The sequence below is a fragment of the Podarcis gaigeae genome (assembly GCF_964106915.1).
Source record: "Podarcis gaigeae genome assembly, chromosome: 14".
NCBI classification, from domain to species: domain Eukaryota; kingdom Metazoa; phylum Chordata; class Lepidosauria; order Squamata; family Lacertidae; genus Podarcis; species Podarcis gaigeae.
Window position 1 is genome coordinate 52,095,461 of NC_139690.1, and position 23,381 is coordinate 52,118,841.

The 23,381-nt window shown below is 50.8% G+C and overlaps 1 protein-coding gene across 1 annotated transcript in view; it reads right to left on the reverse strand.

Moving 5' to 3' along the window:
* The window catches only part of RADIL (Rap associating with DIL domain), a 76,514-nt gene that overhangs the window by 41,818 nt on the left and 11,315 nt on the right, over positions 1-23,381 (reverse strand). Inside the window, exon 2 of the mRNA XM_083711334.1 lies at positions 11,722-12,280. Coding sequence (XP_083567460.1) covers positions 11,722-12,271 — 550 coding nt within the window. The 5' untranslated portion in view covers positions 12,272-12,280. The remainder of the gene's footprint in view (positions 1-11,721; positions 12,281-23,381) is intronic.

Here is a 23,381-nt window from a genome sequence, read left to right on the forward strand (position 1 = left end):
TGAAATTAAAGTTGGAAAAATGAGAACCTGAGAGGGACCAAACACAACAAACTCCTCCTTGCCAAGGCCTGATCTGAGGGGCTGAATGAAGTGATTGTTTGCCAAACTTTACTCGGACGCTTCTTTCCCCCTTTCTCCATCAATTAATCAGAAGAGAAACTGCGCTCGAAAATGGAGAAAGACAAATTCTGGGGAAGTTCTCACAGGTGAATTGCAGGGTTTTTGCCGTGCTCCTATTCAATGTGGCTGAAAAGACTTTTTATGTATGTGACAACAGTCACACGGATGCCACTAGCTGAAATGGCAAAACTGACCGGAAAGCTCAAGAACCGAGAAGACCAAAACTTCAAGAAAGAATGGGGAAAATTTATAATTCACCTAGGAGACCACAGTAAGCAGATGAAAACATGATCAGGATTTTAATAACACTTGTAACGTAGCAAATATCATGGACAATATGGAGAGATGTAAAAAAAATGGATTATGAAATAATATGCAGTTGAAAAGGTTAATAACAGGACCCATGGAGGGGAGGATGAGAAGTCTGGAGGTTCAGAGATATCTCTAAATATGGATGTGTACAGTGGTACCTCTGGTTGCGAACAGGATCCATTCCGGAGGCCCGTTCACAACATGAAAAGAGCGCAACCCGCAGCGGCGCGTCTGCACACGCGCAGGTCGCAATTCGCCGCTTCTGTGCATGCATGTGACATCATTTTGCACATCTGCACATGCGCAAGCGGCGAAACATGGAAGTAACCCTTTCCAGTACTTCCGAGTTGCCACGGAACATAACCTGAAAGAATGTAACATGAAGCGGACGTAACATGAGGTATGACTATATTTGATGTTGTTACAATTCAAGACTTGTAAAATCAAGTAAAAATTATTTCAAAAAAAATTATATATTTCTCAATGTGCCTGGGGGTGTTGTTCTTTGTGAGTGCCCTTTCTTTCATTCCACAAATCCTGCTGGTGCTGCAGCCTTCCCGGGTGCTTTTTGTTCCCAGTGCAGAATCTCCTGCAGGGGACGAGAGGCCCTTTGGGCTCCGGTCTTCTCCTGGCAAAGACCAGCTGCACAGCTTTTTGTCCTTGTTGTAGTGTCCCGCCCTCCCCCAAGCGATGCCACGCTGCCATTCACCAGGCCTGGCAAAAGCTCTCCTACTTCCTGCAGGGGTCTGTGTCAGAACAGAACAAGCGCCACAGGCACACTGTTCCCGCCCACAAGCGCCATTCACACATTTCAGCAGAGTGCTTGACATTTCACGTTCCTTGCCTGAAAAAACAGGCAATTGGAATGGGGGCGGGGGGCAAGGGAGGGGCCTTACAAAATAACCAGAATGGGATAAAAATAACTCGACGGCTGCAATCCTCTTTCAGTCATTCTTCCCAAGGCAAGAAAACCACTTTAGTCGAGACAGAAGGCTCAATCCCCGGGTTCGTATTTCAGGGCATGTAGGTCACTGGTTGGGACATGAGTGGCACTATGGGCTAAACCACTGAGCCTAGGGCTTGCCAATCAGAAGGTCAGCAGTTTGAATCCCCACGATGGGGTGAGCTCCCGTTGCTCGATCCCTGCTCCTGCCAACCTAGCAGTTCGAAAGCAAGTCAAAGTGCAGTAGATTAATAGGTACTGCTCCGGCGGGAAGGTAAATGGCATTTCCGTGCGCTGCTCTGGTTCGCCAGAAGCGGCTTAGTCATGCTGGTCACATGACCCGGAAGCTGTACGCCGGCTCCCTCGGCCAATAAAGCGAGATGAGCGCCGCAACCCCAGAGTCATCCATGACAGGACCTAATGGTCAGGGGTCCCTTTACCTTTAGGTCGCTGGTGCCCATAGGATATAGAATTGTAGTGTTGGAATGGACTCCAAGGATCATGTAGTACAACCCCTTGCAACGCAGGAATCTCAACTAGATCATCCTTGACAGATGGCCATCCAAGCTCTGCTTAAAAACCTCAAAGGAAGGAGAATCTGTATCTCCCACGGGAGTCCGTTCCACTGGTCAATGGCTTATTGTCAGAAAGATCTTTCTGATGTTGAATCAGAATCTCTTTTCTTGTAACTTGAAGCCATGGGTTCGGGTCCTACCCTCCAGAGCAGGAGAAACAAGCTGGCTCCATCTTCTATGCAGAAGCCCTTGAGATATTTGAAGATGGCTATCACATCTCCTCTCAGTCTCCTCTTCTCCTGGCTAAACATCCCCAGCTCCTTCAACCGCTCCTCATATGGCTTGGTTTCCAGACCCTGGATCATCTTGGTCGCCCTCCTCTGCACACCTTCCCTCTTGCCAACATCCTTCTTAAATTGTGGTGCCCAAAATTGGACACAGTATTCCAGGTGTGGTCTGACCAGGGCAGAACAGAGTGGGACTATTCCTTCCCTTGACCTGAACACTATGCTTCTGTTGATGGACCCAAGACTTAAATTGGGTCTTGTTGTTGTTGTTTTTAGTCGTGTCTGACTCTTTGTGACCCCATGGACCAGAGCACGCCAGGCACTTCTGTCTTCCACTGCCTCCATGGACAAAATTGGGTCTACTAGACCCCAAAAATTTAAGTAATGTGGACTAAATTCCCTCTGGGATTGGGTCCCTGAAGCTTAAGCTTCATTCGTTTCATAGTAGATTCCTCTGCACACTTTCCAGCTTGTCAATCTCCTTCTCTATCTGAGAAAGCCTCTTTCTGAGATCCTGGGGAGATGACACTTGCCTGGTCATCGGAGGGATGTTCAGTTTGCTGCTGTCCCTGCAGTCAGCTTCCCCAACCTGGTGCCCTCCAGTCATTGCTCCACCGCCACCCTTAAGCAGCAAACAAAGACTGTGGTAGGCCAGGATGTCTTCTCCAAACCTTCCAAATGAGATATTTGTTATGTACTGAAGTTCTCACCCTGGGCCAGCAGGAGGATACTGTAGATAGTTTTCACTCAGGTCCACATATGCAAATAAGGAATTGAAAGTGACGTTCAGTGATTGGATAGTTACAGAAAGTGGTTACTGTTGCTTTGTAGTTGAGCTCTATATAAGCAGGTTGGCTGAACCCTTCAGCCCAGTTATGTTCTGGGCCTGTGAATAAACAAGAACTGTTTGAAGAATCGCTGTGTCGTCTGTTATGTTCACCCACAACTTAACAATATTAGTTTATGCTTGCTTTGCCATTTTGCTCCTTGCCCCTTCTTCAGAAACCGCCTCCTTCTCATCTGAACCAGGCTGAGAACTTTGCTCTATTCCAGGACTCGCAAATGTGCAGCGGGGGGGGGGGGTTCTCCTGATCTGAATTTCCTTGCAGGAATATGGAACGGGGAAAGGGCCATAGGTCAGCAGTGGGATGGCTGCTTTGCAATCAGAATGCCCCAGGTTCCATCCCTGATGGTAAGTTTGGGAGAGATCTCAGACTAAAATCCTGGAGACATGCTACCAGTCAGCACAGACAATATTGAACTAAATAGGCTCATGGTCTCACCCAGTTCTAGACAGCTTTGTGTATTCCTAAGAATTATAATGAAAGCAGTGGCAGCAGCAGTGGCAGTTTTGGGATTTTAAGCTGTTGAGCCTCCTTGGAGATGGTTTTCATGCAAGAAACAGGGTGTGCCTAATTTCATAGCAAGATAGGGTTGCCATATTTTATAGAGTGAAAATCCAATTTTTCCCCCAATTTCTGTTCAGACACTGCTGCCAACTGCTGTATTCGGCATATGCCCAGGAAAATTTGGACATATGGCAACCCTAACTATAATGTTGTTTAGTCGTTTAGTCGTGTCCGACTCTTTGTGACCCCCTGGACCAGAGCACGCCAGGCACTCCTGTCTTCCACTGCCTCCCGAAGTTTGGTCAGACTCATGCTGGTAGCTTCGAGAACACTGTCCAACCATCTTTGTCATCCCCTTCTCCTTGTGCCCTCCATCTTTCCCAACATCAGGGTCTTTTCCAGGGAGTCTTCTCTTCTCATGAGGTGGGCAAAGTCTTGGAGCCTCAGCTTCAGGATCTGTCCTTCCAGTGAGCACTCAGGGCTGATTTCCTTCAGAATGGAGAGGTTTGATCTTCTTGCAGTCCATGGGACTCTCAAGAGTCTCCTCCAGCACCATAATTCAAAAGCATCCGTTCTTCGGCGATCAGCCTTCTTGATCGTCCAGCTCTCACTTCCATACATCACTACTGGGAAAACTTTAACTATATGGACCTTTGTTGGCAAAGGTCCATATAGTTAACTATAATACTCCATGCCAAACTCAGCAAAATCCCTTGGTGCAGATCATTCCGAAAACATATAAAAACGTTGCAAACATCAGGCAAAGGGAAGAGAGTGAGTTTTGCTACATTCGCTGGCTTTCTGAGATTCTGCCATTCTGACTGCAGATCGGGGTTACGTCGGTGCGGAATTTTCTTTATTTCAAAGGTGATAAAACATTCCATGGCACCCAGTCCAAACTAGGGAGAATTAGCAAAAATTATATAATTTATAAATTAAAATATAAAAAAGGAAATATGCAGGAAATGATATTATTCTGAAATAAACCAGAGAAGGAGGTTAAGGGAAGTCCGGGGGGAATTTTGGAATTGTGAATTATGTTATTTGTTATGATGTAATATTGTAAAAATGGAGGACTTAATAAACATTATTTTTTAAAAACTGGGGGTGGAGTTAACAAGCAAGGATGATGGTGGCAGCACAAATGCAAGGACTGTGGCCGAACCGATTTCAGCCAGGATGTCCTTCTGAGCCGGTGGCTGCCTTTGTGCGCTTGTCACAAAAGCGGTGCAATCCTGCCCGCCTGCCTGACATCTGCTTCTTGCTTGGATAAGTGTCCTGCCCCCAGTTATCAGCTTGTGCGATGCGTCAACGATAGGAGACAGGGAACATCTGCTGGGCGCTTCTCCCTCCGGGGCAGAAAGGAAACAGACCAGCAAAGGACTCTCGGAAAACAGACGTCCTTGAATCCCGAAACACACATGCACCAGTGTTCGGAGTCAGCGATGGAGACGGGAAAATCTCTGGTTGATTTGGAAAGGGCCCTGATTCTCAAAGTGTTCTACAACGTAGGAGCAACCCCCAGGCCTCCACTCTCCGCCCTGTCCTAAATTGGGCTGCCAAAGTGAAGAAATAATAATAATAATAATAATAATAATAATAATAATAGTAATAATTTATTTATACCCCACCCATCTGGCTGGGTTTCCAACAGAATAATAAAAAACAATAACCTATTAAACATTAAAAGCTTCCCTAAACAGGGCTGCCTTCAGGTGTCTTCTAAAAGTCTGGTAGTTGTTTTTCTCTTTGACATCTGGTGGGAGGGTGTTCCACAGGGTGGGTGCCACCACCGAAAAGGCCCTCTGCCTGGTTCCCTCTAACCTCACATCTCTAAGCGAGAGATAACCAGAGCATGCAGTCTGCGGGAGAGGGATGAGGGGGCTGTGGACCTTCAGATGTTGCAGGATAGCACCTTCCAGACTGCTGGTTGGATGCTAAGATCCTCTGCTGGACTCCTTCCCTTGGTCCCACCATCATCAGAGGCGTGGTCGGGCGTGAAATGAGACAGGGACTTTTCTGTGGCTGCCCCCATATTGTGGGATTTCCTCCAAGAGAGGTCAGGCCGGCTCCCTCTCTGTCATCCTTTCACAAGCAGGCCAAGACCTTCTTCTGAAAAGCAAGGTGCAAATGAGGCTGACCTACTGGGCTGCTTCTCAGAGGAAACTGTGCTTTAATGGCTGGCTCTAAATGTCTTCAGATGTGTTTTAATTACAGTGGTACTTTGCTTCCTGAACCCAATCCGTTCCGGAAGTCCGTTCGACCTCCAAAACATTCGCAAACAGAGGAGCAGCTTCTGGTGGGCTGATTGGCCTCGGAAACAATGTTGACAGCCCAAACGGATGTTCGGCTTCCCCAAAAACGCTCGCAAACCAGAACATTTACTTCCGGGTGTGAGGCGTTCTGGAGCCAAGCCGTTCGGGAACCAAGGTACCACTGTATTGTTTTGAACTAGATTGTTTTGTTGCTCTGTATTCCACAATGCTGTTTTTAAGCGTTGCGAGCTGCCTGGGAGAGAAAGGTGGGCTATAAGCACATTAAATTAGAAATAAATAAACAAAGAATTCTGGGGATGGGATTTGCTTCCGGCAAGCTGCAATCTTTGGGTTAGCTGTCACCTCCCTAAGGCTGAAGAATGATTCCTAGGCTGTCTCTGGAAGGCGAAGGTCCACCTTCCAGGTCCATCCCATCAGGGCTCGCTCCCTATCTGCAACCTTCCAGCAAAATGCCTTCGGAGTCCTGCCTGCTAAGTCACCCGTGATCCTAATCGGCTGATCAGCTCTCCCCCCCAGCCCGTTTCTGCCGTCCTCCACCCACCTGCTGCCACAGCCAGGAGAAAAGATGAGCTTAAGTCTCTCACCCTTCAGTTGACGGATCAGCTTCCCAGAGTGGAATCCCCTTCGCGTGCGCAAGGTCTTATCCTCCCTCCCCACTGAAGCCCCGTTGACAAAACTGCTCCTTATATCCAGCAGCTGCAACGTTGATCCCAGAGGGTGATAGGAAAAGCAGAGGAGTGTCGTTGCCCAAGCAATAACGGCTCTTATGCCTCTACCACCGTGCCATAGCTTGGAGGTACAGGATGGAAGAAGGGGGAGAGGTCCCAGGTTTAATACTAATACAGTGGTACCTTGGGTTACTGTAATGGGATAAGGGGTTGCTTGTGTGTAAGCGCCAAACCGCTCCAAGTTGAGTAGTTGGCTAAAACTTTCCCTAACCGGACAGCCCTTACTTCGTGGCTGTCTTAATCACTGGCAGAATCCGTCAGTGGGCGTTTCCTGAATTTCTTCCAACATAAAAGCTCCTTGACAGAGAGTCTCCGCCTGGATTCCCTGCGCAACAGCTTTCTGCGCAGAGTGGGCGTCCCAAGGGGAGGTCCTGAGCTCTCTCCACTGGTCTCGCTGGAAGCGTCCCTGAGCCTTCTCTCTGACTCCTCCTCCTTCCCTCCTTCCTCAGCGGAAGCTCTCCCTCTTTCCCTGCTGGTTCCCTCCCCAGCATCCGGGAGCCTCTCCACCCCCCTGAGCTCCGATGGCAGTTCTCTGACAGTTACATATGCTTCAGGTTACATACGCTTCAGGTTACAGACTCCGCTAGGCCAGAAATAGTGCTTCAGTTTAGGAACTGCGGCGCAGCGGCAGCAGGAGGCCCCATTAGCTAAAGTAGTGCTTCAGGTTAAGAACAGTTTCAGGTTAAGTATGGACCTCCGGAACGAATTAAGTACTTAACCCGAGGTACCACTGTACAGTCATACCTCGGGTTACAGATGCTTCAGGTTGTGCGATTTCGGGTTGTGAACCGCGCTGAACCCAGAAGTACCGGAACGGGTTACTTCTGGGTTTTGGCACTTGCGCATGTGCAGAAGTGCTAAATCATGCTTTGTGCATGCGGGGAAGCGCCAAATTGTGACCTGCACGGATGCGGCGCTGCGGGTTGCGGGCGCTGCGGGTTGCGATCGTGCTTCCAGCACAGATTCTGTTTGCAACCCAAGCGTCCACTGTAATTTGTCATTGATAATAATAATAATAATAATAATAATAATAATAATAATTTTATTATTTATACCCTGCCCACCTGCATGGGTTTCCCCAGCCACTCTGGACGGCTTCTGAAAAAGATTAAAAATACATTAAAACACCAGTCATTAAAAACTTCCCTGAACAGGGCTGCCTTCAGATGTCTTCTAAAAGTCAGATAGTTGTTTATTTCCTTGACATCTGGTGGGAGGGCATTCCACAGGGTGGGTGCCACTACCAAGAAGGCCCTCTGTAATCTCACATCTTGCAGTGAGGGAACCGCCAGAAGGCCCTCGACACTGGATCTCAGTGTCCGGGCTGAACGATGGGGGTGGAGACGCTTCTTCAGGGATACAGGACTGAGGCCGTTTAGGGGCTTTGAAGGTCAGCAACAACACTTTGAATTGTGCGCGGAAATGTACAATCCCCGCGAAGTAGGACTGGCAGGGTCCCCTGCCTTTAGCCCTCAAGAGCTGCTGCTAGTTGTAAGAATATAAGAAAACTGGATCAGGCCACTGGCCCATCTAGTCCAGTATCCTGTTCTCACTGTGGCCGACCAAATGCCCCAGCGGGAAACCAGCAAGCAGGACCCTAGTGCGAGAACCCTCTCTCCTCCTGTGGTTTCCAGCAACTAATATTCGGAAGCATTGATCATCCTTGCTAGGAGCCATCGATAGTTCTCCCTTCTCCATGAACTTGTCCAAACCTCTTTTAAAGCCCTCCAAGTTGGTGGCCATCACTGGTCTCCTGCAACAGGGAGTTCCACAGTTGAACTATGCACAGAACAATTTTGTATGCTGCTACTTAGAACAGAACAGAATATGCACCAGCCACTAGCCATAGCAATAAAATAAAAAAGAAATGGACTGAAGATAAAGGGGGGAATTAACTATAGGGGGGAAAAACATTATGGGGGTTTACATCAATTACCAAGTAACAGATGTTATTCTAATTTTCCCCACTAAAAACCTTGCAGTTTTTGCTGTCACCTGGTCATCTTGATCTGCTAAAAGAAAGGACATGGTAGCAATGGTTGAGCGACCCGGCGTGGACAATAATAGAGGAGTAATAACCCCACTTTTATATTCCTGTTGTCTTTGTTCATGGAGGTCCGTATAGTTAAACCTATGGTTTTCCCAGTAGTGATGTATGGAAGTGAGAGCTGGACCATCGAGAAGGCTGATCGCCGAAGAATTGATGCTTTTGAATTATGGCGCTGGAGGAGACTCTTGAGAGTCCCATGGACTGCAAGAAGATCAAACCTCTCCATTCTGAAGGAAATCAGCCCTGAGTGCTCACTGCAAGGACAGATCCTGAAGCTGAGGCTCCAAGACTTCACAAGAAGACTTCCTGGAAAAGACCCTGATGTTGGGAAAGATGGAGGGCACAAGGAGAAGGGGACGACAGAGGACGAGATGGTGGGACAGTGTTCTTGAGGCTGCCAGCATGAGTTTGACCAAACTGCGGGACGCAGTGGAAGACAGGAGTGCCTGGCGTGCTCTGGTCCAGGGGTCACAAAAGTCGGACACGACTAAACAACTAAACAACAACAAAAGAACCCCACTTCTCAAATCTTTAAAAACTGTGCAAGCCAGAAGCACTGACTCGTTTTTGCTCCAATCAGGTTTGCCCAAATACTCATTGGCATTACAAATGTCTGCATTCTGCACACGCACAGAGGCTGCCCCCCAACTCCTTGGAGAAGCTCAGGTTCCACAGATTGGTTATCTTTGAGGGGTGACGTCTAACGTTCATGTAAGGTAAAGCAAATGCACTTATTTTTGTGCAGCGTACATTCGATTCTGAAGCCGGATCCATCAGAGGCCACGTTCCCACTGCTGCTGCAGAAACGTAATTCCGGTTGCCAACAGAGAACTTGGCCCCAGAGCTACACTTGCCTGCTAAAGCAATAAAAACAGGCGGGGAGTTTGCTCAGATTCGTTTCCTGAAAACATGTTGATGGTCTTCGTGACCTAAAAGGGCCAGGCAGGCCACAGGAAAACTCATTATCTTAGCAGGGAAAAAAGGAACAGGTGGCGTTTTCACAGAAGGTACAGAAAGCGGCCGGGGTCTCTTTGCCATCGCTGGTTGTGGGAGGGAAATGCCTGGGAAAGTGGAACGTGCAAAGGAGGAGAGCCCAGTCCAGGGGTGAAGGGATTAGATTTGTGAATTGGCCTGATTCGCATAAACCAGGGTTAATTCACAGATCGGAAAACATTGCAACCACCAGCCAAATATTATGCCTTGGATACTGTACTCCTCTGCTCAAATCAGGCCTCAAAGTGCATTCGGAAAACACATCTTTGTGCGAAAACAGGTTTAGTAATACATATTTAAATACATATTGCACAATGCAGTTTTCCCCCAAAGTTTGCATTTCTGGACAGACAGACAGAAATAATTGCAGAGTAATGTGAAAACAAAGCAGACTGAAGGCATGTGAAGCAGGCGAGAGACCAGCGGTGGTTCTCCCTGGTGTTTGCGACCCAAACCGATTCCCCAGCCCATCTTCCCATGCATGTGGATTTTTTCCCATAGAAATGTCACTGCATAGATGGAGAAGAGTAGACCAAGGTGGGTTGTGTATAAGAGAGTGGACTATGTGGCTTTCTGGCTGATGCTGGGAGCTGGAGACACAGAACAACGGCTGCTCTGTGCTGCACCCAAATATGTGACTTGTGGCTTCCCTGGAAATGTTGTGTTCCAGACTTTTAAAAGCAACCCCTAAAACAGCAATTTAACATGAATTTTACCTAACAAGACCATTGATCCATAAAACAAAAGCAACAATCAATGTATTGCAGTCACACAATCAATCAATCAATCAATCAATCAATCAGTATCTGGACTGGGTTCCACACAGTCACAAAAACAAAAAGAGCCGCAAAAACAAAAATGCAAAATAAATAGCAAAAACAGACAGACCTCAGAGTAACACTCAAAATGGAAGCGTGGCACTCAAAACGGAGCACGTTCGGCTTCCAAAGAAAGTTCACAAGCAGCTTCCAAATTGTTTGAGTACCAAGGTGTTTGAGAACCAAGGTACCACTGTAATAAAACAACAACAACTATTATTACAGTCATACCTCTTGTTACATTTGGATCAGGTTATGTCTTTTCAGGTTGCATCCCGCGGCGACCCGGAAGTACTGGAAAGGGTTACTTCCGGGTTTCGCCGCTTGCGCATGTGCAGGCGCTCAAAATGACGTCACACACATGCACAGAAGCAGTGAATCGCGACCCACGCACGTTGCATTCTGCTCATGTTGCGAACGGGGCTCCAGAATGGATCCCGTTCGCAACCAGAGGTACCACTGTATTATTATTATTATTATTATTATTATTATTATTATTATTGGATAGGATGTCCCTATTTTCATCAGAGAAATATTGGAGGGTATGGTCTCAGCCAGTATACCAGATGGAGCTTGGTAGGGCAGCCGCCCTGGACACAGAATTGACCTACCTCCTGTTAGGATTTTTATCTACCTCAGCAAGTAGCACTATGTTGTTGTGAGTGTCTGAGAGCATGAGACAGGAAGTCTCAGGACTGTTGGAATATTGCTGAAGAGTTTAGTTTCACTTCTGTATGTGATGCTGTTCTGTACTGGTGCTGAGAGAGCACAAACATGCTGATGGATTCTTTGTAAATAGACTGTTAATAAAGTAGTTTTAGAGCTACTGATTGACTCTTTCTTCTGCAATGAGATGCCAGAAGATGACCGTGCTCCTCTCAGGAGAGAGGGGTCGCTTATCACCGGTCTCTCTGGACTGAGGAAGATTTACAGCCAGAGAGTGAGCACCAGAGAGACGCCCTGGTGTCTTGGGAAAGTGGTGGCCTTCCTGGGCATATTTTCCAGTGTGGTGCAGTGGTTAAGAGTGGTAGACTCGTAATCTGGTGAACCGGGTTCGCGTCTCTGCTCCTCCACATGCAGCTGCTGGGTGACCTTGGGCCAGTCAGACTTCTCTGAAGTCTCTCAGCCCCACTCACCTCACAGAGTGTTTGTTGTGGTAGAGGAAGGGAAAGGAGAATGTGAGCCGCTTTGAGACTCCTTTGGGTAGTGATAAAGCGGGATAGCAAATCCAAATTCTTCTTCTTCTCTTCTTCCATCCTGGACCCCCAGAAGCCTACCACTACTACTACTACTACTACTAACCCAAATGACCTAGGGTCTTCTTTCTCACCTGCCGTGACGGTGTCTTTGTCCCGGGAGGCCAGCTCTTCCACCTCCGCCCGCTTACGGAGCTCCAGCCTCCGGGAGCATCCTTCGCGCGGCTTCCACAGCTCCTGGATCAGCAGCGGCTTCTCGTGGTCCTGCAGGACCCTCAGCCCCTCCATCTGCCACTGCCTCTCAGGGCCCCCGAACCGCCCGACAACGTCGCAGAGGACGTAGCGCCCCGCGCTGACCTGGCTCAGCCCGTAGCGCTCAAGGGCCTCCTTGGCCAGCTCCCGGGCGCTGGAGCTGGCCGTGGCCAGGACGCTCTTGTAGTGGGCCCCTGTGCAGACGGCGCCCCCGAAGATCTTGAGCACCCCGGGGGCCGAGGCCTGGGTGGAGAGCTCGGAGGGGTCCTCGCCGCCCTCCGCCGGGCCAGCGGCCACAGAGAGGCGGTCCTTGTAGCTCAGAGTCCGGTGCAAGACCTGGGAGAAGATCCGGCTCTGCCGCTTGAACTTGCCTTTGGGCGGCGGCGACATGGCCGAGGGAGAGCGGTAGAACATCGTGGCGGAGGCGGTCATGGGTCAAGACTGCGGAGGGGGGAGAAAGAGAGGGTCAGCAGGCTTGGAAGAAAGGCAGAAACTCCAAAAGAGAAAATTATCCCCCCCCAAATAATTTTTATTCATTTTCAATTTAAGCATATATAATCACATCATTGGGACGCGGGTGGCAGTGGCGTAGCGTGGGTTGTCAGCACCCGGGGCAAGGCAAGTAATTTGCGCCCCCTAACCCGTGGATTTGTGCCCCCTAACCCTAACCCCCAGATGTTGCGCCCAGTGCGGCCGGCCCCCCCCCTGCACCCCCATGCTATGCCACTGGCGGGTGGCGCTGTGGGTTAAACCACAGAGCCTAGGACTTGCCGATCAGAAGGTTGGCGGTTCGAATCCCCGCGACGGGGTGAGCTCCCGTTGCTCGGTCCCTGCTCCTGCCAACCTACCAGTTCAAAAGCACGTCAAAGTGCAAGTAGATAAATAGGTACCGCTCTGGCGGGAAGGTAAACAGCGTTTCCGTGCGCTGCTCTGGTTCGCCAGAAGTGGCTTAGTCATGCTGGCCACATGACCCGGAAAAACTGTCTGCCGACAAATGTCGGCTCCCTTGGCCAGTAAAGCGAGATGAACGCTGCAACCCCAGAGTCGTCTGTGACTGGACCTAATGGTCAGGGGTCCCTTTACCTTTACCTTTAATCACATCTGTCAGGACTGCCGCTAGGTCCCAGCTCACAGAGGACCAACGCCCAGTATCGTTATATACAAAAGTCTTTATTAAAGTTTAGTTTCCATTTCCAAGGTCTGGGCGTGCAGACCCACGTCTCGACGCTAGACCGGCTAAGTCCCCTCTGACTCACTGCTCCACCCACACCAGTTTAAGATTCTAGCCCGGCTCCACCTCCTACGCTGCTCTTTCCTTCGCTGGGTCTTTCTGCCCTCTGGGGTTCCCTCCTTCCTGGACTCCTCTGACGCTGAGCCTCCTGAGTCTTGCCCCTCCCTCCGGCGGGCTTTAGGACCTGGCTCCCTTTCCGGGCTCCCTGCTGTGCCGCGCTCCTGTACATTTGAACTTGTCGCGCGCGCCCAGCCGGTGACTTTCCTTCTGACCGTTTCCCCGCTTCCTGATGTGGGCGTTGCCAAACCTGACTCCTCTCCTCCCTCTGGTGGTGAGGACACTGGTCCCGACTCCTGGGACTCCCCCTCCCCACTGCGCTCTGGTGGAGAAGCTGGTCCTGATTTCCAACTGCTGCTCAGGGACTCCCCGCTAGCCCCTTCCTCCTGGGGCTTCCCCCCTGGAGCCGCCTTCGCTCTGGCCACCGGCGCTCCCTTCTGTGAGTCCTCCGATTCGCTAGAGAGGCTTGTGGAATAACTCTGGCCACTGTCACTGCCTGCGCCTCCCTCGTACTCCTCCTCCTCAGTCTCCATTTGCTCCCCCTCCTGTGTCTCTCCTTCTGAACCCCTGACATCCATCCCCCCCTCGAAGCCCCCCTTCCCCCCTCCCCCTCTTCAGGTGCGGGTTCCGGGCGCTCTAGAGTTGTCGGGGTGAGTTCAGGATACAGTTCGTCCCCCGAGGCATGCAGCCATCGTGATAAGTCCGGAAAGTCCTCCATGGGCTCGTCGACTGCGAATCCCTCCGCTTCCTTCTCCTGGGCGGTGTGTTCGAAATCTGAGGCCGCCCCCACATCACTCACGACCTCTTCTCCCCCTGTCGCCTGAGGTGACGCCACTTCCCAGGGTCCCTCCGGCATGTCTCTGCGCCTTCCCACTTCGGGTTGGTCCTCCCACCAATAAGATCCCCCCGTGCCAAAACCTGAGAGCGAGCCCTCTGGGGAGCTGCCTCCCGGAGCCGAGTCCTCCGCTGACGAGAAACCCCGGAAAGTGCTGGCCGAGAGTGTGGGTGTGAACAGACAATCATCGAAAAAGCCCGCCGGCATAGGCTTGTGCGGGAAAAGTGTATGGAATTCTTCCTTGAGCAACTGCTCCTCCAATGCGTAATCCGGCACCCACCTGTTGGCGCTGGCCGGGGTGTCCTCTGTGGCGAGAAGATATTCAATCCCGTCCTCCCCCCACCTTGAGTCCAAAATCTCTGTGGCTTCGTTGAGTGGCCCCCTTCTCGGCGACCCCCCCTTTTTGGGCGCTTCCCTGAGCGGGTCTGGCGCTGTCCCTGGTGCCTGAAACCTGTGGGGCTCTTTGTAGGGTGTGAGCACTGATCTATGAAAGACCGGGTGCATTCTGGACCCCTCCGGGAGTGTTAACCGGAAGGCCACTGGGTTGATCTGCGCCTCTACTTGGTAAGGCCCTAGCTGCTTGTGCCCGAGCTTCTTCTTGGCCAACGATCTGGCCGGAACTGCCTGGGCTGCTAACCAGACCCAGTCTCCTACCCGGATGTCTTCCCCAACCCTCCTGTGTCGGTCTGCCTGCACTTTGTAAGCCTGTTTCGCCATCTCTAACTGCCTCCTGAGCTGCTCGTGGATCTCCTGCAACTCCGCTGCCACGGCCTCTGCTCCCTGCGGCTCCCCCTCCCTCACTTTCTCTAAACCCGGGAAGGTTCTGGGATGCCGCCCATTGTTGGCGAAAAACGGTGTCACCCCCGTGGACACGTGTTTCGTGTTGTTGTAGGCAAACTCGGCTAGCGGTAGGTAGTCCACCCAGGTCGAGGGCTGCTGGTTCGCGTAGCATCTCAGGTACTGCTGCATGATGGTGTTGACTCTCTCCGCCTGTCCGTTAGTCTGCGGGTGTCGCGCCGACGCCAGGCTGACCTTGACGTTCAGGAAACCCATCAGCTTTTGCCAGAAGTTGGATATGAACTGGCGCCCCCTGTCGGACAGGATGGACCGTGGTAGGCCGTGCACCTTGAACACGTGGTCTAGAAACAGCTTGGCGGTCTGCTCGGCTGTGGCCACCTTCGCGCAAGGAATGAAGTGGGCCATCTTGGTGAACAAGTCTACTACCACGAGTACTGCCGTCTTGCCTCTCGAGCTGGGCAGATCCGTGACAAAGTCCAGGGCCACCCTCTCCCACGGTTCGAACGGTGTCTGTAGCGGTTCCAACAGGCCCGCCGGTGGCTGGTGTACTGGTTTGGCCCTTTGGCAGGTGTCGCACCTCTTGACGTATTCCGCGACATCCCCCCTCATCTTGGGCCACCAAAAGTCTCTGGCTACTAGGTCCACTGTCTTCTCCTTGCCGAAGTGTCCCGCGCTGGGCGCGTCGTGCAACTGTTGCAGGACCCTCGCGCGGAGGTTGTCTCCCGGCACGTAGAGGGCTCCTTTGCGGATGAGCAGGCCGTCGCGTATTTGGAAGTCGTCGTCCCTCGCCGTGCCGCTACGCACCTCCTCCATCTTGGCTCGCGCGAAGGAGTCCGTCTGCAGCGCGCGACGCACCGCGTCCAGGTCCACCGTGGCTGACGCGCATGCCCACGCCTTTGGTGCGAAAATATGCTTGGCCGCCACCGGCGCCTCTTCTTCGAGATACTGCGGTTTCCTGGACAGCGCGTCCGCCATGATGTTGTTGTTTCCAGGGATGTATTCTATTCTGAAGTCGAAATCTGCAAAGAACTCCGCCCAGCGGATGTGTCTCTGGTTCAGGAACCTCGCCGTGCGCCAGTACTCCAAGTTCTTATGGTCCGTACGGACCTGCACCGTGTGTTTGGCCCCGACGAGGAAATGCCGCCACGCCTTGAAGGCTGCATGTATGGCCAGTAACTCCCTGTCCCAGATGGTGTAGTTCTGCTCTGACTTGCTGAGTTTCCTGGAGTAGAAAGCGCACGGCCTCCAGTCCCCTGGTGGTCTTGCTGCAACAGGACGGCCCCCACGGCCCTGTCTGACGCGTCCGTCTCCACTCTCATGGGCCTGCTGGGGTTCACGTGTAGCAGGTGTTCCTCGGACGCGAAGAGGTGCTTGAGCTTCCGAAAGGACTGCTCTGCCTGCTCCGTCCAGATGAACTTCTTCTTGGAACTGAGGGTGTCAGTGATGGCCGCTGTCTGCATGGCGAAACCTTTGATGAACTTGCGATAAAAGTTGGCAAAGCCGACAAACCTCTGGACTTCCTTTCGATTGCGTGGGCTCTTCCAGTCCAGCACTGCCCGTACCTTGGTACTGTCCATGGCGAGTCCCTTGTCGGACAGTTTGTAGCCCAGGAAGTCCACCTCCGTCTTGTCGAACTGGCACTTCTCCAGCTTGGTGTAAAGCCGGTGCTCCCGCAGCCGCTGCAGTACTTCCCTGACATCTCTCTCGTGAGCCTCCGGCGACTCCGAGAAGATGAGGATGTCGTCCAGGAAGCAGACGCACTTCTTGTAGAGAAGATCCGCCAAGACATGATGCATGAATGCTTGAAAACAGTGGGAGCCATTTTGTAATCCAAAAGGCATAACTCTATATTCATAGGTGCCCAGCGGCGTAAACATGGCCGTCTTCCACTCGTCACCCTCCCTCACGCGTATGAGATTGTACGCTCCGCGTAGATCCAACTTGGTAAAGATGCGCCCCTTCCGCACCGTCGCCAGCAGGTCATCGATCTTGGGCATGGGGAAGGCTGAGGGCTTGGTTTTCGCATTTAAGACGCGGTAATCAACTACAAGCCTCTTTTGGGGCGTGTCCCGCTTCTTTACAAAGAATATAGGGCTGCCCCCCACCGCCTTGGACTCTCGGATGAATCCCCGCTTCAAGTTGTGATCTATGAACTCCCTGAGCTCCTGCAATTCATCCTCAGACATGGAATACAGCTTCCCCGTCGGGAGCGTCGCCCCCGGCAGGAGGTCAATCTTGCAGTCGTAGGGTCTGTGGGGAGGCAGCTTGTCCGCTTCTTTCTCACAGAAGACCTCCAAAAACTCTTTGTACTTGTTAGGTACCGCTTGCAACATGCCCAAGTTCAGCTGTGGTCCATCCTCGTGCCCCTCATCGTCCAAGTCAGCCAGGATGCAGTGTTCTGCGCAGTAGGAGGAGCCGAAGGTCAGTTGCCGCTGGTACCAAGCTAATGCCGGGCTGTGCCTATCCAGCCAACTCATGCCCAACACAATGGGCGTGTCTGACAGGCGGGTGACGTTGAAGCTGATGACTTCGCGGTGATTACCAATGCGCATCACCATTGGCGGCGTCTGCTGCAGCACTTGCCCTCCCAGTAGCTCCCTGCCGTCCACCGTGACGACGTTCAGAGGTACCGTCGCTGGCAGAAGGGCTATGCCATGTTGCTGGATGAAGTCCATGCCTATAAAATCTGCATTGCTCCCAGAGTCAATCGTAATGGGGATTTCCACAGCGAGCCCATTGGGAAGTTGAAGGGATGCGGTGAGCTGCACTACTGGTTTGGGTGGGAGGGGGTCTGTGGGCTGTAACATTACTGGGGATTGCTTCACTGACTTGTCTGGCTGGCCCCCAGTGACTCCATTTCCAGCCAGACAGTGGAGTTTTCCTGCTGTGATTCACTCTGCTGAACTGCTTCTGTTACTGTCGCTGCGGCTGCAGTGTGCTTGTGAAACCGCTGGGGACACTCTTTCGCCATGTGCTGAGCACTGTCGCAGATGTAGCACTTCCTGGTCCCTCTAGGAGGCTTCATTTTGACTGCTCCCGGCGTTAAGGCTCTGGCTGTGGACTGAGCCTTAGCACCACCTATCTCCATCGGCTCCTCTCCTCCTCCCAGCGGAGGCATGGATCGAGCGCGCGCCGCTTCCTTGGGAAAGGGGGGTGGTGCTTTCGTTGGCGTGCGGCCCCAATGCCCTTCCTCTTTGTCCCAAGAGCGTCCTTCCAGCCTAACCCCAATGGTGAGTGCCCTCTCCACAATGTCCTTGGTGGTTTGGGGTCTCTCCCCCCTTGCAATTTCGTCTTTCACAGCTCCGTTCAGCCCCTCCCAGAACAGATCTCTGACGGCAGGCGAATCTCTCTCCCACCCCAGTGCGTTCACCAATGCAAGAAAGCATGAGTGATATTGCCTTACAGTGGCTCTACCTTGTCTTAGTCCGTGAATCTGTTTCCTAGCGATATCCACATCAATCTCAGACAAAAAACACGCATCCATCACTTTAAGGAAGGCACCCGCATCTTGGAGGGCTGGATCCTTATCTCTCCAGAGATTGCGCAGCCACGTTTTCGCCTCTCCCCGTAAATGCGAAACAATAAATCCCACTCTTTCTTCCTCATTTTTAAAGTCCTTGTCAAGCAGCTGCAGTGCATATAGTACATCTGCTCTAAAGTTAGGATACTCCTGCAGGTCCCCATTGAGGTGAGACACAAGGCTCCCTCCTCTGTTCCCCAGCCCAATCCCTTCTGGTCTGGTGGCCGGTAGCCTCTGTGTAGTTAGCACTTCTAACCTGGTTCGCAGATCCTGGCAGGTAACAGCTGCTTCCTGCTCCTTCTTTCTGGACGCCGCAATTTCTGCAGTCAGCTGCGTCACTGCGTTTTGCAGACTCGCTATCTTCTCTTCGGTAGTCATTTCCCTGGTTTTCGTGAGCTCGCAAAGCACCAATCTTCACCCCTCGCTGCTTTCCCACACTCCACGAGGTTTTAAAATTGGTGGAAAACGGTGAGAGGGGACTTACTGTCAGGACTGCCGCTAGGTCCCAGCTCACAGAGGACCAACGCCCAGTATCGTTATATACAAAAGTCTTTATTAAAGTTTAGTTTCCATTTCCAAGGTCTGGGCGCGCAGACCCACGTCTCGACGCTAGACCGGCTAAGTCCCCTCTGACTCACTGCTCCACCCACACCAGTTTAAGATTCTAGCCCGGCTCCACCTCCTACGCTGCTCTTTCCTTCGCTGGGTCTTTCTGCCCTCTGGGGTTCCCTCCTTCCTGGACTCCTCTGACGCTGAGCCTCCTGAGTCTTGCCCCTCCCTCCGGCGGGCTTTAGGACCTGGCTCCCTTTCCGGGCTCCCTGCTGTGCCGCGCTCCTGTACATTTGAACTTGTCGCGCGCGCCCAGCCGGTGACTTTCCTTCTGACCGTTTCCCCGCTTCCTGATGTGGGCGTTGCCAAACCTGACTCCTCTCCTCCCTCTGGTGGTGAGGACACTGGTCCCGACTCCTGGGACTCCCCCTCCCCACTGCGCTCTGGTGGAGAAGCTGGTCCTGATTTCCAACTGCTGCTCAGGGACTCCCCGCTAGCCCCTTCCTCCTGGGGCTTCCCCCCTGGAGCCGCCTTCGCTCTGGCCACCGGCGCTCCCTTCTGTGAGTCCTCCGATTCGCTAGAGAGGCTTGTGGAATAACTCTGGCCACTGTCACTGCCTGCGCCTCCCTCGTACTCCTCCTCCTCACTCTCCATTTGCTCCCCCTCCTGTGTCTCTCCTTCTGAACCCCTGACAACATCATTATTATCCACTTCACCACTTTGGCTCTTTGGAGCCTATCGACTTCTTTCCCTCCCACCTCTTGGCTTTCAAAATTAACCTTTATATCACAGCATTTTATATATTTTCCAGTTCTAATGAAACTCGTCACAAAATACCTCAAAATTTAACTAAATATAGAAAGGTAGAAAAATTCTCATTACAAGTCTTCAGATAACCCTATTATTACGGTACTAATCCCAGTATGTTTCGGGGCACAATTCAAAGTGTTGGTGTTGACCTTGAAAGCCATAAACAGCCTCAAAGACCCAGTATACCTGAAGGAGCATCTCTACCCCCATTGTTCTGCACGGACACTGAGATCCAGCTCCAAGGGCCTTCTGGCGGTTCCCTCCCTGCAAGAAGCCAAGTTACAGGGAACCAGGCAGAGGGCCTTCTTGGTGGTGGCGCCCACCCTGTGGAACGCCCTCCCACCAGATGTCAAGGAAATAAACAACTATCTGACTTTTTTAGAAGACATCTGAAGGCAGCCCTGTTTAGGGAAGCTTTTAATATTTGGTGAATTATTGTATTTTAATATTTTGCTGGAAGCCGCCCAAAGTGGCTGGGGAATTATTATTATTATTATTATTATTATTATTATTATTATTAATTTACTTGAACAGCAATCAAAATGAGGGTTGCAAATACTCAGAGGAATAATGACATCAAATGTTAAGGAATAAACAACTATCTGACTTTTATAAGACATCTGAAGGGAAGTTTTTAAAGTTTAATGTTTTATTCTGTTTATTCTGTTTTCAGTACTCTGTTGGGAGTTGTCCAGAGTGGTTGGGGAAACCCAGCCGGATGGGCAGGTATAAATATACTATTATTATTATTATTATTATTATTATTATTATTATTATTATTATTATTATTATCTTGAACATGCAAACCAAGCTCCATTCTGATTCCTCCGTCTGCAGCAGAGCTATCACACTTCCCCATTGGTTTTGGAAGTTGTCTTTCTGTTTTGGGAGGGGTCGCGACTTTCTTAGGCCAGCCTTGAAACTCATATTCTCAATGTAACCTCAGAAGAGCCACTTCTGCGTGCCAGATGGACTCGGCATCCGTTCAAGCGAGTGAGCAGCATCTCCTGCAACTCTTTGGGAGCCAAGAGCAGAGGGGTGGAGTCTGCATTTCTGGACGGGTCGATGAATCAGTGTACAGTATGCAACCCATCTGGGACTCCTATGAAATTATTTCCTCCCGTCAGGAATGCTTGGCCCAGCTGAGCAGAGTCTCTCTAGTTGGGTGGCTGGGAAAGAAAGAGACAATTTTTTGAGCATCCCATCTTAGAGGCTCTTCCTTTCTCTCCTTCACGTATTAACGCTGGATACACGTTCTGTGGCATATCTAACAAAGAAGAATCGGTGTGATTTAGATTTAGGTTTGATGAGGCCCTAAGCTACTGAAGGTAATGGGGCCCTTTATATGTCCAGCTGTCCTTTGTCAACAACAAATTGCCACTGTTTTTTGTGTTGAATACAGTGGTACCTCGGGTTGCGAATTCGGCTAACCCAGAAGTGCATAGTTCCAGGTTCGCTGTGCGCACATGCACAAAAGCACTCTGCACACTTTGCGCATGCTCAGAAGCGCTCTATTGCACCGCACATGTGCACAGAAGCAGTGCCTCTAGATACGGACTATTCAGGATAGGTATGGACCCCTGGAACGAATTAAGCTCGTATCTGGAGGGTCCACTGTATATGGTATTTGGTAATTTATGGACCTAATAGGTATCTAAAGACATTTGCGCATGGTGCCGTGCAACCAGTCCATGCAAAATGTAGGCACCCTATATATAGGAAGGAGCAAACCAGTGATATTTTAGGGAGCAGGCTAGCAGGCGGGGCCCATGACTTACATCATAGGAGCCTGCACAACACAAAACACTGTTGCTGTACGTAGGTTTTATTTTATTTGTATTTTTATCTTATATTTTGGAAATGTACATCCAGGTTTTTTTCCCTGTAATTTTTTTGGGGGCCCCCAAGAGAGTGTGGCCCTAAGCTAGAGCTTGTTTAGCTTATATGTAAATCCTGCACGGGGACAGGGGAACCAATTCACACTGCCCAGGGGAACCTGAAGCCCTTCAGATGCTGTTGGAGTCTAGTTCTGGCTAGCTCGGCCAACGGTCAGGGATGAAGGGATATTTGAGCCCCTCCTTATCCCTGGGGCAGCCCTACAGCTAAAGACAAGGCGTGCTGGGGAGTAAGGGGAAGGATCGCTTCACAACATCTCACCAGCCCTTACAACAATCTTGGAAAGCAGGCCAGCCCTGTTATCCGCCCATTGCAGAAGCTAGAAGCTGTGAATGGAGGTGTGTGGCTTGCTTAAGGCTGTTTGCGCAAAAAGGTTTGAACTTAAATCCAATCAACGTATGGCTCAGTAGCATATAGTCCTGCTCTGTTCTGACTTTTTTTTTAAGTTTTTGTTTTAATTTTCAAAAATATAAACATACCACAAAAACCATTCTGAGTCCAAATGTCAAGAATATTCTGAATCATCCCTTCCATGGGCCCTATTAATCCTGTTTTCAACTGCATATCACAGGGGTGCCCAGATTTAATGAAGTGAACATGCATGAGGTCCGACCAAAGTTACTGAGCTTTTTTTAGGATTGAAGTTGCTGTTGAGCTTTTTTTAGGATTTGACCCCAAGAAATAAACTACGACAGGGGCGGATTAAACCGGCCAGGGGGCCGGATTAGGCCCCCAAAATGGACTTTGGACATGCCTGGCATATCACTACAATTTTCCTCTTTCTGAATTATCTATACATACTGTTACGTTGCAAGTGTGTTTAAAATCCTGCCAGTGTTTTAACCTGCTTACAATAATCTTGTATATACATTATAAACTTTTCCCATTCTTTTTCCCCCCAGATCTCTTCTCGATTCCTGAGCTTCCGAGTTAGTTTTGCCATTACGGCGTAGTCCATCATCCGCTCTGTTCTGCCTCGGTCAGACCACACCTGGAGTCCTGTGTCCTGTTCTGGGCGCCACAATTTAAGATGGATTTCGACAAACCGGAAGGTGTTTGGAGGAGGGGAGACCAAGATGATCGAGGGTCGGGAAACCAAGCCTGATGAGGAATGGTCGAGGGAATTGGGTACGTTTAGCCAGGGAAAGAGGAGACTGAGAGGAGATGACTTGCCAGAAAGAAATGAGGCCCTCAAGCTGAAGAAGTTTCCTTCATGCCTTGATATATATCTCTAGAGCAGCAGTTTTCAACCTGTGGGTCCCCAGATGTTGTTGGACTACAACTCCCATCATCCCTGAGCTCTGGCCTTGCTAGCTAGGGGTGATGGGAGTTGTAGTTCAACAACATCTGGGGACCCACAGGTTGAGAAAGGCTGATTTAGAGCATCACGGGCCAATTCAGTGCAAATCTGAGCCCTCTTTTTGGCACTGCAGGCAGCTGGGCTGGGCAAGAACCCAGAACAACCCCATTCGAGGAAACGCCTTTAGCTTAAGGTTACCAGATTTTTTTTTCAAGGAATCCAGGAAAGTCGGAATGGATGGATCTTGTCAGGGGACTGATTTGTAAATCTGGGGACTGTCCCCGGGAAACGGGGATGTCTGGTAACCTGACTTTAGCGGCTGGGTCAGCCCAGATGCCTGGCGGGGATCTACCGGGTCCCCTCTCCCTCCTGTGGCTTAAAAGGCTCCTTGCCTCCTCCGTCACCTGAGCCAAGGACCCCCTCCTTCTCCTGTCATGCTATCAGAAACAGCTTTACTACTTTAGCCCTGGAAAAGCTCCAAAGGCAGCCTTCCCTGTGCGACTAAGAGGCAAGGTCACCTTCTAACCCAGTAATGCTTTCTATTCT